This window comes from Anarhichas minor, unplaced genomic scaffold (assembly GCF_050575085.1).
Source record: "Anarhichas minor isolate MPS153535 unplaced genomic scaffold, ASM5057508v1 ptg000017l, whole genome shotgun sequence".
NCBI lineage: Eukaryota > Metazoa > Chordata > Actinopteri > Perciformes > Anarhichadidae > Anarhichas > Anarhichas minor.
Genome location: NW_027466463.1, coordinates 10,662,671 through 10,680,379, shown reverse-complemented (window position 1 = coordinate 10,680,379; position 17,709 = coordinate 10,662,671). Strand labels below are relative to the sequence as shown.

General features: G+C 40.3%; 1 protein-coding gene across 1 annotated transcript; it reads left to right on the top strand.

The window, feature by feature from the left end:
- The first annotated feature begins 10,617 nt into the window (after positions 1-10,617).
- LOC142951734 (B-cell receptor CD22-like) lies at positions 10,618-15,262 on the top strand. Its single transcript, XM_076093492.1, has 8 exons — positions 10,618-10,823; positions 11,357-11,389; positions 11,573-11,797; positions 11,897-12,172; positions 12,341-12,619; positions 12,738-12,959; positions 13,581-13,688; positions 13,768-15,262. Exons 1-8 carry the CDS (start codon positions 10,703-10,705, stop codon positions 13,989-13,991), a joined length of 1,488 nt encoding a protein of 495 aa, XP_075949607.1. The 5' UTR covers positions 10,618-10,702; the 3' UTR covers positions 13,992-15,262.
- The last annotated feature ends 2,447 nt before the right edge of the window (positions 15,263-17,709 follow it).

Here is a 17,709-nt window from a genome sequence, read left to right as displayed (position 1 = left end):
CTATTTAACTGTAAATTCAAAATTAATTTAAAATGTCAAATTACAATATGAACTATCTTCTGTTAAAATATCTTACTATTCTGTAGTTTGCCTTCATAGCTGGTGTGACAGTGTTGAGTGTTTATCTTCTAGTCTCTAATGAATGTACTATAAAGACCTTATGGACAGTCAGTTCAATTCATACTCTTCTTTTTGTCAATCTCTGTTCATCTCACTCACTCTCTCTCTCCCTATGTAGGACAGAGCATGTGTATAGATATATTTTCAGTGTATCGGTCCCCGGAAAGTAGAATTGGAGATCACCCAAGGAACAGATTGTCCCACTTTTACGTGCTGCAAAAGTGGAGCGGCCAAGTTGTGTCCTCTATATCCCTCTCTTTCATTGGGTCCCTACCCTTCAGCCTCTTTCCCACCGCCAGTGACGAGGAACCATCAAGAACACTCTAGGCCTGCTCCAACACAAGATGGATGGAATGAGTCACTAAACTGGGGGGGGGGGGGAGAGCACTCTGTTTTATATGAATGGTGCATCGCTAGCCATCAGGTCTGGGGGTGGTGCTCTGACGTAGCAGTTAAAGTGGGAAGGGCTAAGCTGGGGTATGATGGGTATCTGATGATAACCCTGCTAATCAGTAATTAAGTGGATGATTAAAATAACTCAGCACTCCATTTCACAATAAACATCCGGCTCTTTCCAGCTTGATCCCCCCCCCCCCCCCCCCCCCCCCCCTATCGCCACCTCACCAAGGCCAATCTTTTTTTAGGAAAAAGGGGCCACGGCTTACTTCAGAGGTTACACACCGCTCGCCTGATGTTCAAAGCACGTGTGCATGCACATACACAGTTTGACTCTTTAAGCAGCACTCACACACACACACACACACACACATATGTCCTGAATGTCTGGCAGAAAGCAGCATTGAGTGCCAGACCAGTCAGTTTCAGCTTGGCTGGTGGTCTCGTGTAGGTCAATGTGGGCTATCTTTCCCCTCAGACCGGATATAATTGGGTCAGGTGGAGCATGCGCTACGGGCCTCGCTAGGGCTAAACTTGGCTGGATGGGCTGAGAGCCCTCAATGCAGCACAGATTTAGGAGTGTACATCCCCTGCACAGTTTCTGAGAGTTCCTCCTTCCCGTAAACATTGTTTGATTCAGTAGCTAAAGCTCCTTTGTCCCACTACACAACAGAAATCAACTTACTTTACTAGCCTGTAACCCCATTTTCATGAACCTATGAATCCGAGTACAGCATAGATTTGTATTGTATTTCCAAGCTCTAAATGGATGATATAAAACATCAAATGTATGCCCATTCTACTCTTTTATTAAAATACATGAATCAAATATTTTTTTTTTTTTTAGGTGTCTTGCAATTACAGTCCCCAAATCAAGTTACCCCCGTGTGAGACACCAACTGCAAGATTGAGGCCCTCTACAGAACATAACATACCTTCAGTCTTTTATCTAGTCTATTGCAGTGTAATGAGCAAATCCATGTGGGCCAATATATGAGACACACTGTTCTTAGTGTTGCCTTCAGCAATGAATTACATGACACCAGATCCCAGGTCTGTGCGCACATGTCTGTAGCAGACCTGAACCCAGACTTGTGTGTGTTACACTAGTTTACCTGATTTCATGCAACACAAACTTCCCTTTCACTCTCCACACATGATATGACAGAAAGTGCATTAAAATGTCATAACAACAGTTTTTGCAACAACAAAAGAAGGAGGAAAGCGCCGATGCAGAGTCAAAACATTTCCAATAACAGACCATCTTTACAATTCCTGGTATCAAGCAACTTTTTCAAGAGCATCTTCTACTTTTTATTCGTGTCCCAAAGCTCATGACTAAAGACCTCAGGCCTCAAATACAATGAAAGCAGGCCACAGACAAAGTGAGACACAGTGATGAGCGCAAGATTAAGGTGGAATTTATGGCAGATAAACAGCCACAAATAGACTGTCCACTAGTGACAGTTTCACTTACCTTGCACGTCCATTGACATAAAAGGTAACAATGAGAGACAAAAGTCAACAAGATACTAATAAATGCTGTTAGACATGGCTGACATAGTGAGTACCGTGTCGATGCCTGTAAGGCCACATAACAGTTTGCCCACCTACCATGTAATGGGGAGTAATTGGCTCTACAGACAGGAAGCATTCTTAGCTTTATGCTCTACTGCTCCGCTATTGCTGCTGTATACATTGGATTTACTAATAAGCCTTTTTACTAAGTAACGTGTTTAACCTTGAACCAAGAGGGCAAGAGAAAGTGTGAAGAAACCCTCAAATGAATGTAGTATTTGGTATCAAATGGGACCATCACCTGTTTGGGGAGAGCATCTAAACCAAGTTTAAATGTTAGACTGGACATCCAAGATATTTTGTGGAAAGAGTGTTCTTTAGAGCTGCTCTGGACTCTAATCAGATGCGCACTACCTTGTTACGACCCTAAATTGAGCCAAAATCCACCAGCTTCAGGGCCATCGGACCCTGCTGGCTTGAAACAGGCTGCTCAGCAGCCTAGAAGCAAACAGTGAGGTTAATGAGGTGAGACCCCTATACTACAGCTAAAGGTCTATGATCACACACTTGCGTTATAGCGGTGTCATTATGTGATGTATTCCTCCTGTTTTGTCATGAGATTTACAAACTTTAGACTCTAACTGGTGTCCCACTGGTTCAAAAGTTGGCAAGTGCAGTGTTTCCTTGATAAAGTCCTTTTAATTAGTGCATCTAAAATCCAGTTGTTCCTTTCTGTGCAAGAATTGACTTGAAGTTGTGTTCAGAAATCGTACAGATAGAGCTATTTCAGTTCTTCATAATGGTGGATATGTTGCAGTTTTTTGGCTTCTGTTTTCATGGCTTAGAGCAATCCTCCAGATCTTCCCCCTGGGGGAAACCTCCCCGTATGTAATAATGAAAAGCCTGCAGAGTCAAGGGAAACGGCTCTTCTCTCCCGTTCCATCTTAATGAGCACAACAATAAGACTGTCCACAAATAACAATTAGAAATTCATTAAAAAAGAATCATATCAGGTGACTATTTCTTTATTTAAACATGAAATAAATTATTGTATTTGATGATGACACTTTAAATGTCAGACAGAAGATGGTCTGTGGCCTTTCTTTGCAGATTTTGCAATGTTTGTCCTTGAATTAAAAGCTAATGAATATGCGTGTGTGATTTAAATGGGCACATGGGTTTGTTTATTGTTTTTTATAACTCCATACAGCTATAGCCCAGCTTAATACTCCCATGGGACTGATTTAAGGAACATTTTGTAGTGGGTTTTGCATTTCTGCTTAATAGATACCGTAGTAGCTAATAGAGTCTAACTGCATTCCTCCACAGCAGTGAGTTGTCACTGAAAATATTCTCTCAGCCAGTCTGTCTTTTGCCCTACAATCTCTCCATACCAGACCCTGAGGAATCGCTGGACCACATAGCATTGCTACACTGCATCTGCTACACTGACCGGCCTGTGTTTCGACTCCTGCTCTTCCCGCAGAGATCGGAGAGGACAGAACACGACTGGGCAGGAAAGAACAGCATGAGAGTGGAAATAAGTAGGCAGTTATGGTGGAATCAGAGAGACGCACATCTCCACTGGCCAATTCAGTGTAACTCCTGTCTTTCATCTTCCACTTGTCGTCGTCATAATCACACTCTTTTGGAATGACCCACACACATTACCTATGATCACTCAGTCCCTCTCTGGCATTGATAACGTCACCTGATGTTCTTTCTTCCATTGTGATCAATTGTTCTGTGTTTCTTAGGAAGCCATTAATCATAGTGTGCCCACTTTGCTTTAAATTGCCTGGTTTATTTTCCTTCCCTCTCCAAATGACGTCCCCCAGGTTTACTTCGCCAACAGAAAAATAGCCTTTTAAAGTGAGCAATGCTTGTTGTGTATTACACGGTGGGGGACAGGTCTTAGGTGGCTGTGCAAAGTCAATTATGTTGCATCTAAAGAATGTGTGTGTGTGTGTGTGTGTGTGTGTGTGTGTGTGTGTGTGTGTGTGTGTGTGTGTGTGTGTGTGTGTGTATATATATGTTGTTCTCTGGGGTCCTTAGAGGGTTCCCACCAGCTGACTCCATAAATACTGCGAGCAGGTAACAATTTTGACAAGTCGCAGCTAAACAAGTGTGTGAAATGTGGGTGTTGATGAGCTCTCGTTTGGATCTGTTAAATGTAATACAAGGCTGTAAGTGTCTGGATGGTATTAAAATAGGAATTACATAAGCACATTTATCATTTCTTTCTCCCAACTCCCAGACTGATTTCTACCTTATGTTATCTACACCAGTTATTCCCCAATTAATTATGTGCATTTATCACTGTAAAACAACAGGTCATAACCCACTTTGTGACTGTGGGGGAGCAGTTGTAAACACTGCAATGTACAATTCTGTTTCATAATGCACATGGAATAACCTAGATGAAACAGGATCTTAACTAGTCACAAGGGATTCAATTATGGCCACAGAGTAGGATTCAGCATGAAAGGCTCATTTAGTGAAAGGAACTTTTCCACCATCACTGCCCACTGTGTCCAGTAGAGAATGCCTGGCAGCGAGCTTTTCAGTTAAAATATCACCTAAATGTGTCTTTTCGTAATATATTTTTTTTAATTCACATTAACTACAAGCAAACTTATCTACATAACCTTCATTGCAGCTGCCTTATGCAGTATACCATAGCTAATGAAGCCTATATGCACAACAGAGCACTCTAACTAATCAGTCTTAAAGCTGTTCTGGATTGATATGGGCAATTACTTTAGTGTTTTCTTTGAAGGCTTGGGGTTCCTTGTAATTCTCTCTCTGTCCCACTTTGCTCTTCTTGCCCACCTACATAATACATGGGAATCAGACCTCAGAGGGCATTTACATTGTTTTTGTTTTTTGTATTATATACACTTTACATTACTTTGAGATACACACGTTATTCAAATCCACCAGAGTAGAGTATAAATGAACATTAAAAAAAGTAAATACCTTTTAGTCTGCAGTTCAGGCTGTGTTGCTCTTCGTTGTATCCGCAGTGACCTCCTTGATAAACCACAGAGAGAGCAAAAAGGGGGCCGGGATTAGAAGATGAGTGAAAGATCCAGTTCATAAAATAAAGAAGAGGAAAAACAAGAAAAAGTGATTTGTTTTTTCCCCTTGCAAAATCACATTTTCATGGCTTCTAGTCTTTAAATGTGCGTCGGTGTGAGCCAGCCCGAGCCACTGTATTGTGCAGCCTCTCTTTCTGTTTTTCATTCACACACACACACAATTTCACCTACTCCATGCCCCAGTAGAGCTTTCTCTGCCTCTCTATTACACACACATTCATGCACTCTCTCTCCAGCGTGGCGTTCTCTCCCTCTCTCTTACTTCAGCTGTTAGATTGATCTCTCTCCTTCGCTCTCCTGCCTCTCTTTGTACTTCCACTGTGTACCGACTCTCCACCATCCATCTGTCAGTCCCTCTTTATGCTTTTTTTTCGTATCCAAGTGCTCTTCTATTAAATTATCCCTAATTTTCTTCATCACTCTCTCTCACACCGTCCTTTTTGTCTCTCACTGTTCCATCACATTTTATCCTCTCCTTTCTCTCTCTCTCTCTCTCTCTCTCTCTCTCTCTCTCGCTCATTATTTCAGCCACTCCATCAATCAAACACACTCACATTTGTCCCATGATATGGTTCCCTCCTCTTTGTCTTTCCCCGTCTCACACGAACATTGAATGGATTTAGGTCACCTTTTGTGTATTTGATGCTGAGAGGTCCTCATAGAAATAAAGAAAGACTGCTTTTCCAGAGTGATTGATTTTTTTCTAAAATCGAATCTGAAATTAGACAAATTGCTCCATCAACGTGATTTGAAGTTAGCTCATGAATGACATTTTGAAGGGCTTTAATTTTGAAATGCTACATCAGAATGTCCTGGTTCTCTCCGAGTGACACCTTGAGGTGGTCTGCTATTAACCTGTCGTGAAATCATTTTGTAACTATGCACCATTTCCTCTAAAATCGAATCTGAAATTAGACAAATTGTCTCATGAATGTGATTTGAAGTTAGCTCATGAATGAGATTTTGAAGGGCTTTAACTTTGAAATGCTACATCAGAATGTCCTGGTTCTCTCCGAGTGACACCTTGAGGTGGTCTGCTATTAACCTGTCGTGAAATCATTTTGTAACTATGCACCATTTCCTCTAAAATCGAATCTGAAATTAGACAAATTGTCTCATGAATGTGATTTGAAGTTAGCTCATGAATGAGATTTTGAAGGGCTTTAACTTTGAAATGCTACATCAGAATGTCCTGGTTCTCTCCGAGTGACACCTTGAGGTGGTCTGCTATTAACCTGTCGTGAAATCATTTTGTAACTATGCACCATTTCCTCTAAAATCGAATCTGAAATTAGACAAATTGTCTCATGAATGTGATTTGAAGTTAGCTCATGAATGACATTTTGAAGGGCTTTAATTTTGAAATGCTACATCACAATGTCCTGGTTCTCTCTGAGTTTTGGTAGCGTGACCAGTTAGTTTGTTTCATATTGTCGTCTTTTGAGTTAACTTATTAACTGCTGTTAATCAGTGTTGCTTTCCTTTTCAGAAAGTAGTTTTCAGTTGTTGCATTTTGAGCATTTCAGTATATTGTTAATAAATGACTATTTTGTTTATTCAGCCGTTGCCCGTGACTCTTCTTCCCTGGGTTTATTTACACCGTTAGTCCCCTCATCCTCTGGACCTTAATCGGGGAATGTAACAATACCTTATCTTCGAACACAGGATCAGACTTCTGTGTGATCTTAGGGTCTATATAGTATTTACAGAAAGAAGCATGGTTCACATGGCCAGGTCTTTCATTACTTCCCAACTCTGGTGTCATCTAAAGATTGGGGGATGCTTCAAACTAATTAGTTCTTACGAAACGTCTATAGAGATGTGCACAACAACTCAAATGTAGAGAGGGGCATGACGTGATAATCGTTAAATATAGTGGCGATAATTTCCATGGTGTTGCACTTGGTTCTAAGTTTGAAGGTGATGGAAGAATGAAAAAAGGGAGCTTGACAGAGATGTTTCAAGTCAACCTAATTTCTCACCTCTACACACCTCGCCTATCACTGCATAAAGTGGGTGTGAATGTTGGATTGTCGGTTTCGACACGTTAAAGAAAAGGTGCTGTGGGAGACGGTTTTAAACACTGTTCAACGAGCACTACAGTTGAAACATACCGACCCGCTATAGTCAAATGTAGATTTAGGTTTGAACAGATGATGTTTTCTTTTCTGGCAGTGTTAGTCAACAAATCCACCGATTGGACGAATAGTACAGATTTTTTGGGGGAGATTATTTCCGTGGCATTTTCACCTCATTAGATCAAAATGTGGGAGAGAAGAGTTATAGAGAGGTACGACAACCACATCACCATGATCATTCGGCTATCAGGACTAAAGCCTGTCCAGCTGTGATTAATCTAGTGATGGATGTCGTCTGTGATAGACTCAAGGAAAGACATCATCAGTATACAGCATGACCACAATGTCCACAACCACAAGGGGAACAACTTATATAAGAAATGATATATTCAGTATGTAATATGTGGGATGATACCAAGTAAGTTTATATAACAATTCTTAGTGAAGTGGTTGAGTGATAACTGTCCTTATGCTTGTTTTACAGTTGCTCTTGGAGCCCATCAAAGATAAGCATAGAGGACAGAAGAAGGTGAGCTGGATTGAGATATATTAATGCACACAATAGTACACTCCGCAACCTGTCAGATCCCGCCTCTTGGACGATACGACACCTGCATTGTAACCCTTGACAAGAGCTCTAGTGGGCGCTCTCTTTTAATGGTGCACCACTCCACGTGGTGCGTGTTCACCACACTTTCCTCCTACATTGGTGCTTCTGCTGCCCATTGTCCTCATTGTGAGAATGAGACACTAGCTTTCCTCCTGCTTTCTGTGTGTACGTCTCGCATGCCAAAGGCAAGGAGAGAAAAGTGGGTCACGGGCAGATGGACCATACAGTATAGTAAAAAAGATATGCTGGCTAGGTTTTTTTTATTTTTTTGCTGTGTGTTTTACTGAGTGCATTTACTTAGTAGAGTACTAGAGTCAGAATGAAAAAGAAAAGAAAAGCAGAGAAGAAGAGATGCGAGTAGAGAGCAGGATGAGAGAAAATTATTGATTTTTGAAATCGAAGCTGTGAAGCGGAGAGAAGGTTTCGCTTTAGATCACATGGCTTGAAATGTGTCTGGCTTAAAATTATTTTCAGTGAGAGTTTACATCGAACAATATTTATATCAATAAACAGTACAATCACTACTTGTGACTGCTGCACACAGACAAAGACTGCTTTGCAAATTCACAGCCATGTATACAGTTGCTCACTCTTGAAATTAAACACTTTATATAAATCGTATGATGTACAATGAAAAAGCTGATTACTGTACAGGCTCGAACCTGCTTTAAGGCCTTTTTCCTGAATTATTTTCTCAAGGAAAACCGATGCAGTGCTGGACTCTGGTGGCCATTTCAAATTACTGAAACAGAGACCTCTATTTCTAAAATGTGAGCAACAAAACAGTTCTCAGAATGTTGCTCTTTTTTTTTTTATGTTTCAGAAATATTTCAACATTGGCTGTTTTCTAGTTCTTAGAAAGCATTTGCTTAAAATGTGTTTCAACATTCATACTGTGGTTCCTTCTGGTTTTATCTTCCTCATTAAAATGATGAGAATCATGGAAATATACTTTGTAATAAAGGGAATCGAATAAAGAAACATTTTACTTTATAAAAAGGACAAGGCTCTTTTTTTATCCTTTTCATTATAATACATTGGTGTTGCTAAGTGTTTCTCATTACAGTAAGTCAAAAAAAGTCCCCGCAGCACAAAACGAAACTGATCGTCTTGTTTATCAGAATCCAAAGAAGCTGTGACACCACATTTTGGTTCGACATGTGGCAAACATTATTTATGTGCAGGGGAGAAGAACATGAGATATAATGCGATGTATAATGTATAAAAATGCGTTCTGCTTTTCTAGAACGTGTGAAAGAAGAAGTTGCTGACCATAATTCAGCTGTCTAATTTTAGAAATCTCATTTAACACCTAAAACCCAGTGTTCTGAAATGACCTGCCCATACAGTTAACTACAAAGTGCTCTTTAACGGTGTCATATTAAGCTTTTTGAGTGTTGATTCTTTGATGATATTTTAAACCTGAACTGGGCGCCTGCAGTACAGACAGGTTCACAACAACCTATCTCATCTGTGCGTCCACTAATAGTGACTGTCACATGTTGACTGTATGATTATAATGTATTTTTAAAAGCAAACATTTTGTTTTCCTCTTTTGGCCTCAGAGCCTCACTGTCAGTTAGATTCACACAGTGATGCCAGCTACCACGCCAACGATAATCATCTGGTTTCCGCTTTCAATCTGTGTAGAAGGCTTAATCATTCAATCTGATAAACAGCTGTGGCAGTTTCGCCTTCATTTCTCAGAAGTCTTACTTAGAGACCAACTGAAAAGCAGAAGGTCAGTTTGGGTTACTTAAATTACTGCAATATAACTGACCCTGCTGACTGTTGAGTCCCTGCACAACATAGAAGTGTATTATTTATTGTTTTCATTAACTTCACGGAGCCTTGCGATAATTCAACGCCAAAGTTGTTTTGGGTTCATTTACCGTCCAATCAAATATGACCATCAGAGTCTGTATGAAGACCTGCATCCTTGTTACTACACTGCATGCTTTCAGCAACTGAAACTCCTTCTTCGTGAAATAAATTACCACCAGAAAAGTTTTGTATTCTTTTTCACAGGTTTCAGGCCCTAAATTGGGATGCGGCACGTAAATGCTTCTCTTGCTTCTGTCTTTTTCCGTCTGTGCCTTGTTGAACTATTGTTCCTTATACAAAAGCAGGCTTGCTTTTAGTTCATTTGAGTCTCTTGTTTGCCGTCTTAGTTTAACTGGGGTTCTCCAACTATAGCTGTTTGATTTAACCAATACCTATCTTTAGTGCCTAACATGTTTCTGTCATGTTAAGTAATCTTCTTTTTCCCTGTTTTTCTGTTAACCCTTGTAATATAGTTTGTCAGACCTCCTAATTTAGAGGAGCTGAGGCTGGCCAGGTAAAGCATTTGTACATTCATTCATTCATTCATTATCCAAACCGCTTATCCTGTTCAGAGTCGCTGGAGCCGATCCCAGCTGACATTGGGCGAAGGCAGGGTTCACCCTGGACAGGTCGCCAGTTCATCGCAGGGCATTTGTACATATTGCCATTAATTATTGTTTAAAGAAAATATTAACTGCCCTCTGAAGGTTCATAGAAGGCCGAAAGTCACTAATCTTGAAGCTTTCGCAAGCATCAACTTCCAGTTTTTCCTTCTTCTTTCTTTGTATTCACTCTGTCTCCGTCTTTCTTAACAATGAGCTTTGGTTCCTTAATGTTGCATACAGTATTTTCTAGGGTAACGTTTCCAAGTTGCTCTCTTGCTTCCTCTGTCACAATTTACTAGTTAAGTTCTATTAAGATAAGGTTTGGTATGCTACTAGGGAAAACTATTGCGGAGAAATATGGTTGCAGAGGAGAAGTATACTTAGATATTTACTTCTTCCTTTTGCAACTCTTGTGTGGTTTGGCTCAACCCTGACAGCAACTTCCTCAACATGACTCAAAACAGATACTTAAGTGGTCACTTTTTAACACCATGGTCATTGTGTTGTTTCTCTTCACTGCGTTACTCTGGCAGTGCCATGAGGGGAATACAACATCTGCTGCTCCTGGCAGGTAAGAGGGATCCAGTGAAACATGAACCGAGATTGCTGGGTTTAAAATTTTTAGTTTATTTATATGAAATATATTTCAGATTATTTGGTATTCGTTTTCGTGAGTATTATTACAGCTGAAATTTTGTGGGATATAAAAACTACGGTTGAGGCCTTTTGATGTCCCTGCAGCTGGTGATCGAGGCAATTAATCAATTATACAAATTTCCAACAAAGCTAAAATCATACTAAAATGTTTTCACATTTAGCTGAATTTTCTGTTACGAATTGCATTTAACATTTAACAAATAAGATAAAGTTTTGCCTCCATAAAAATCACAGAGCTGCCCTTTAGCAAGGAATTTAATTGGTAATCAAATCGAAACCTTCAAAAAGGTCAAAAGTAATATATTTGACTATGTCGTAAAAAAAAGAGGATTTTGCTAATCAACATTTTGACTCGGTGCCCTGCTCTAGATGGAAGAGACTAATGTTAACTGTATATTATTACAGAAAGACTATATTAAAGAATAACATTTTTACATTTTGTTACAGAGTTCGTGCTCCTGGCAAGATGTCAGACAAAAGGTAACCAGTGTTCACAGATGTGCAAAAGCTGTCAGCTCTCCGTCTTCCCTGTATTACCTCTCAGGGGTGTAAAATCTCAATAGGTGGCAGCAATGACCATGTACATTAGCCCTTTGTGGTTTACTGTAATGACATAAACTATGCCTCCACAATCTATATGTCTTCTTTTCTTTGTCTCCTTAGTTTCTATCTTACCCGAACTCAAGCAGATCTTCTCAGGGGACTTGCTTTTTCTGAGATGTGACAGCAGCTCAAGTGGGAGCACAGTGACATGGTACTTGAACGACACGAAACAACAGCTGACAAACGAAACCTGGAAGATAGGAGTTGCTACACCCATGCACTCGGGCTCTTATCAATGCATGCGCAACGGACAAAAGAGTGCCGGTTTTCCCATCGACGTCCTGGGTAAATGTACCACATGAACATAAGTATTACATCTCAAACTCCCAAAGATGTAAACGGAGGTACACAAATAATTGTATAATTTATCCATTTACCATTCAGATTACATTCCCAGTGCCTCCCTCACCATCAAGACAGGCCAGCCAGTGATGCAGAAAGGAGGTTCTGTTGTCTTGCAGCTTGACAATGAGGATGGTCTGCACGGATGGAAGTGCTGGGTGTATAGAGGAGGGCCGACAAAGAAGATTGTGTTGAGGTTGAGGAATAACAATGCGAGTGTGGTCTTTCAGCCCTCTCGTCTGAATGTCCAAGAGACCGTTTTCTGGTGTACCGATACGAAGCAACTCAGAAGTAACCAAATCACGATCAGGACCTCAGGTAGGCCTACTGTTATTTTAATGCTCTGTCATACTAAGCCAAGGGGACTTTCTGTAGGTTCTTCACTACGAGCAACCCCTTTCACAATGTAACATTAACAGCATTATCAACATAGTACTGGTCATTTAAATGATGGGGGTAAACTCTAATACAATCATCTCCTTTCAGAGAAGGCCACATCGTTGGAAATGTATCCTCTGCCTGCTGTGGTTGGGGAGAGTCTGACTCTGAAGTGCCAGGTCTGGGGCACCAATAAAATTAGCCGCACTATTTTCTACAAAGACAACACAATCATTCTGGAAGGTTCGAGTTCTATCTACAAAATCCCTCAGGTGACAGAATCTGCAAAGGGAAGTTACAAGTGTGACGCCACGTTCACATACATGGGGCGCACTGCCGGGCCCCCATACCAAGTGGTCTCTGATACCCAAGATGTGTTTGTCCAAGGTACACATAATCAACCAACACCCTTTGACTGCTGGTGTACTGAATGAAGTTTCCCCCTTTTGTGTAATACTGTATGCTTTACACGTGCATCTTTGTCTCCTCATTTGTTCTTTTTCAGCACCTGCTATGAAGGCAGTTCTCTCTGCAAACGTTGGCATGTCGTGTTCTTGTCCACTTTGTCCCAGGAATAGCACCTATCATTGGTACTACAAAAAGAATGGTCAGCCATGGGCCCTTATGGATTCCATCCACGAATTCATGATGCCAAAAGCGAGTGGTACCTATGCATGTAGAGCCGTGTGGGCCATCGGGAGGTCTACTCTCAGCAATGCCCACTTTCGTGAGTTCCTGCTTTTGTTCCTGCTAATGGAATTTGACACAGTTTCCCTTGACATATTAATACAAATTAAGAGCACTTAACTCGTCATGGGCACTGTCCAGCCTGTGAGAACAGTTGTGTAATGTACTTTGTGACCATGGAGGGAGCTTACAAAGTCAAAAAAAAGAAAACCTGATTGTGTCATCAGAGTTATCCCACCTTCGGCTCAGAGACTTTAAAATCTTAACAGAAAACTGGACACGCAGTCACAATTTCTTACAAAAAGGGGGATGTGGAGTTTGAAAGATGAAGATATTTACCAAGCAGGGAGGTTCTAGCAAATTATGCTATAGAGTTGCATTATGGGAATTGCAGGACAAACTGTTTTTGGATCTTAACCCGTGCAAGGGAGTAAAAGTCATGGAATCGCCGCGGCATCAATTTTAAACATTTTCATAGTCAGTCTTGTGAGCCCCCCCCCCAACTTTATGGCAGTACAATACTAAATTGCTGGAGTTCTTAACAATGAGATTCATATATCAATATTTAATGCCTAAAAAATGCTGCTAATTCAACTGATATTTACCATCACAAGGTCACAGTCAGGGATTTCAAGTTCTGTATCTTTTGTCTCCGTTTCAGATCAATCTCCGATCAAATCCATTCTAATTGGCGTTGTCATCGTGCTGGTGATTCTAGGATTAGCAGCTGTGGCTGCTTGTGTATACTATAAAAAGAGAAATACCACTGGTGAGTAACTATTACTTGTTCTCCATTTTTTTGTAAACACATTGATGGCATCAAATAGCACGTATTTTTTCTTTTTTAGTGCCACTTTATGAGGATGTGGCGCTGGCGACACGAGACACAGGTGATGACAAATATGAGGTGCTGCACAAGGGCGCCCAAAGGGAGGGGGAATACGACACCCTTCACCCAGAAGCACCAGGCACACAGAAGAAAGAGGGTGAATACGAGGCACTGAAGAGAGAGGAAACGGAAGAGGGGGTATACCACACTCTGGGAATGGTGGGGGCCGCAGGTGGTCAGTGAAGATACGCAGCAGTAGGGAAGGACTGAGAATATGACATAGTGGAGGAAAAAAAGGAAGTCACAGCAGAGGAACAAGAGACTGAGCCATAAAAGGACAGATTGGTCTCAGTAGCTTTTATGTTTAAAAATAAATCGAATTTCCCGCAAACCAAAACAGTCAGGTGATGTCTTTGTCACACTCCTTAACTTCAAATTCTTTGATTGGAAGTTAGCTTCGTAGTGCTGTATGGGAAATGAAAGTAACTCAGGGTCATGTATCGAGAATTGTGAGATTAAACAGATTTTCAGGGAGAAATACTTTGACCAAAAACAAAAGTCAGTTAAAAACTAGCTGCCAAATAACAAAATATGATGCTGTTTATATATGTATGTTGCAAAGTGCAGCAGCAGCTAGAAATTGTTGCAATTTCTTTTTTTATTGTATTCATCATGTTAATTATGTGGAGTATTCTGTAAAATGTAAAAAGCCGTCACAAGTTAACAGAAGAGGAAATGCCACCAACAGTCCAAAACACCAAATATTGTGTCAGCTCTGATCCGGTCAACTAATTTCTTCAACCCAGAACGTTATCATATGTATACTCACCACTAACGGTGTCGTGACCCCGTTGTTTATCAAAGAAAAGGTCACCACGGTTGCTGATTGCTTGGTTTGACTTCCAGACACTTTCTCTGTCATAGTCCATTTCCTAAACCATAGTCTAAATAAATCATAACGTTTATCTTGCAATATCGCACGGTTAAAAAACTGTTTGTTCCCGTCTATTCAGCAACACCTGCATCGGGTGACCCCCCCCCCTGATTACATTAACCTGTGGCTTAATTGACAGCGGCACTACGCCCCCAAGTGGTGGGAGGTTTTACAAAACAAAACAATAACAAAATGGCTCTTACAAACGGAATCATACCGATTTTTCATGACAATTCCTCAACTGTTTTTTTTTTAAGGCTTTTTATAATGTGTAAAGTAGATTGAGTGCTTGATCAAACAATACAAATATGGGAAAGGGGTGAGTAGAGTTTCAGTTGTACAGCCATGGAGGATGGTCCCATGATTTGACTTTTGTGTCTTAAAATGTATTTGCCTTACCGATGCTTTCTGTGATTTATTATTCTTTTTATTTGGCAAATAAGAAATGGCATAATATTGCATAGTTTCTGCTTTTGCATTCTAACGTAAAATCACTTGTGTGCCGATCAGATATCAGATTAATTTGCTTGAGAGAGAGTGTCATTCCTATTATGTGCTGAAATAAATCTATTTGATTAAATCTGGTTGTAGTTTGTAAAAATCACTTTATCACAAAATGTATAGATGTTATGAACCTCTGCTGCCTTTTTAACCCAACAACAAATGAATGCCAAAGAAGGTTCAAGAATCAGAATTCATTACACATACAACTCAGGTGTTATCTCTCTAAATGTTTGTGATGCAGAGGAGAAAACAAAGGTCAAACAAGTTGACAAAACTGGTCTTTAGAATGGTAGCGTCAGGTCACGACAACAGCCAGTGCAGCCAGTTCAGAAACATGAGCAAGCAACAATAGTTCAACTTTTGGGAAATAGAATTCTAAAAACTACCCATCATTTGGTTGGTTAGTTTATTTTAGGTTATTGTTTCAATTGCTAAATTCAAATATTAGACAACCTCAATTTAGTATTGCCCATATGAGTTAGTGTAAGTAAGAACCGCAACAAACAACACAGGCTCCGGATTACAGCTCTAGTCTGGAGCAATGTAACCTTTTGGGGCTCGCCTGATCGCCTCAGTAATGGGGTGTGTTCCCCACTTTGTCCAAGTTCGCCTCAGCCAGTCAGTCTGCCATAGCACATGAGCCCAGGGCGCTCCTCTGTCAGCTCAGTGGCTTGCTTATTGGATTTGAGATGCGAATCGCAAGGGCTCTGAGGCAAAGGGTCCCACCCCTCCAGAGGGTCTCAGGGTGCACTCCACATAGACCACAGGTCTTCCACATCCACGTCATATCTCAGGGATATGACGCCCGACTCTGTGTCTCACTTGGTGCTTGGTGTAACTTTTGCGGCGGCACCATCTGGGTCAAATTGAAGCAATTGAGCCACAGTGAGTAGGCCTATTGAAAACATTAGGCAGGCGATGCTCAATGGCTTGTCCTCTTGATGTCTTTCGCCCAGTCGGCAGTTGAGTCTGGATTATTGAGGTAACCCAGCCTGTTAGAGCGTCCAGGTGACTACTCTTTCTCTCACTGGCAGATAGATGCAGGATGATCCCATTGATTTTTAGAGACCAGAGCAGGTCAGCATGAGTGAATCCCTGAGCCAAAATCTATTTTTCTTCTTAATTTCTGTGCTATTATAGTGCTCTTCTGTGCTCAGTGATCAATACACTGTCTGGAGAGGAGTACAGCATTATGGGTAACATGAAACCACTGTATCCAAAGCTTTAAAGAGCTACATTATTCGTGCCTGAATCATGCATGAAGCAGAGGAAAGTTGGCTCAATCAAGACAAAACAGGTGCTGAAATGAAACATTTAAAACGTTGATTAAAAATGTAACACTCAGCTATAATCATCATCTTCTTCTTCTTTTTTTCGCAAGACAGTTTATACATCACATACTGACATTAAAATATGAAAATTGGAGTAATGCATAAGAATAAACAGCCTATAAATAATAACTAAGATCTATAATTATTGTGCAGGAATTATCACCTCTAGGTTTTATTATACAATACATGTACATGATTTTTACAGATACAATTTTAGTTAACAATCCAGAACAAAACATTTAACAAGGAAATAAATGAAAAATGACAAAACAGTAAAAACCCTAACATTTATTAGGCTATTTAATCTATCAGTGAACTCCACTCTATGAAACCGTATCAGCCAAAGGGATACCTTTCCATGATCTAACACACTGACATCTTTTTTAGTCCTTAACCTTCATTTTGGGGCTAGCTAGATACATTTAAACATCTACCAACAAAAGTAAAACAAATGTACAGTGAAATGTCATTATATTGTTATCAATACCATGATCAGTCAGTTTACTGATCTTTTAACATATCTTCAACTTGCTGCACTATAAAATAAAGCGAAAGGTAGAATGAAAGTCCACCTTTAAACAAGATTGACTGATTGAGATCTACGTAATGGCTCAACGGGACTAACATTTATTTGCACAGTTTTTTGTTTCGACATATGCTACATAAGCGGCACCACACAACAGTCTCGGCTCAGGTTTTTTTTTTTGTGCCTTGCCAATGTGACGGAGAGCAGACACTGGCGTGTGTGGGGGATCTTAGGTTATATGCTGATGTTTACACTTAGTGCATGAATTTGCTTGCACACAACATTAACATAAAAATCAAATCAATGAAGAATATATTACAAGTAATTCATATTGAACCAAATTCTGATATTGGACAATTGGAAGAAAACAGTCTCAAAGAGACCCGATAAAAGTGTCTTTAAACTACCCTGGGAAATAGCATCGCCTCTAGTGTTATACGAGGCATTTTTTATTCCCCAGTTTGTCAGCAGGCAGACAGGTTCGAGGCCTAGTACATAAAACATTTTTGCACAAGATGCTGCATCTAAAAATATCAGTATGGGCTATTTAGACTTCACAGAAAGCTGTGTACAGTATTATTTGCAGGTGTTCAATTGTTTTCTTAGTGGATGAGTAAACCAATACTACAGAGCACAATATGTTTGTTGTATTGGCACAAGTAACAT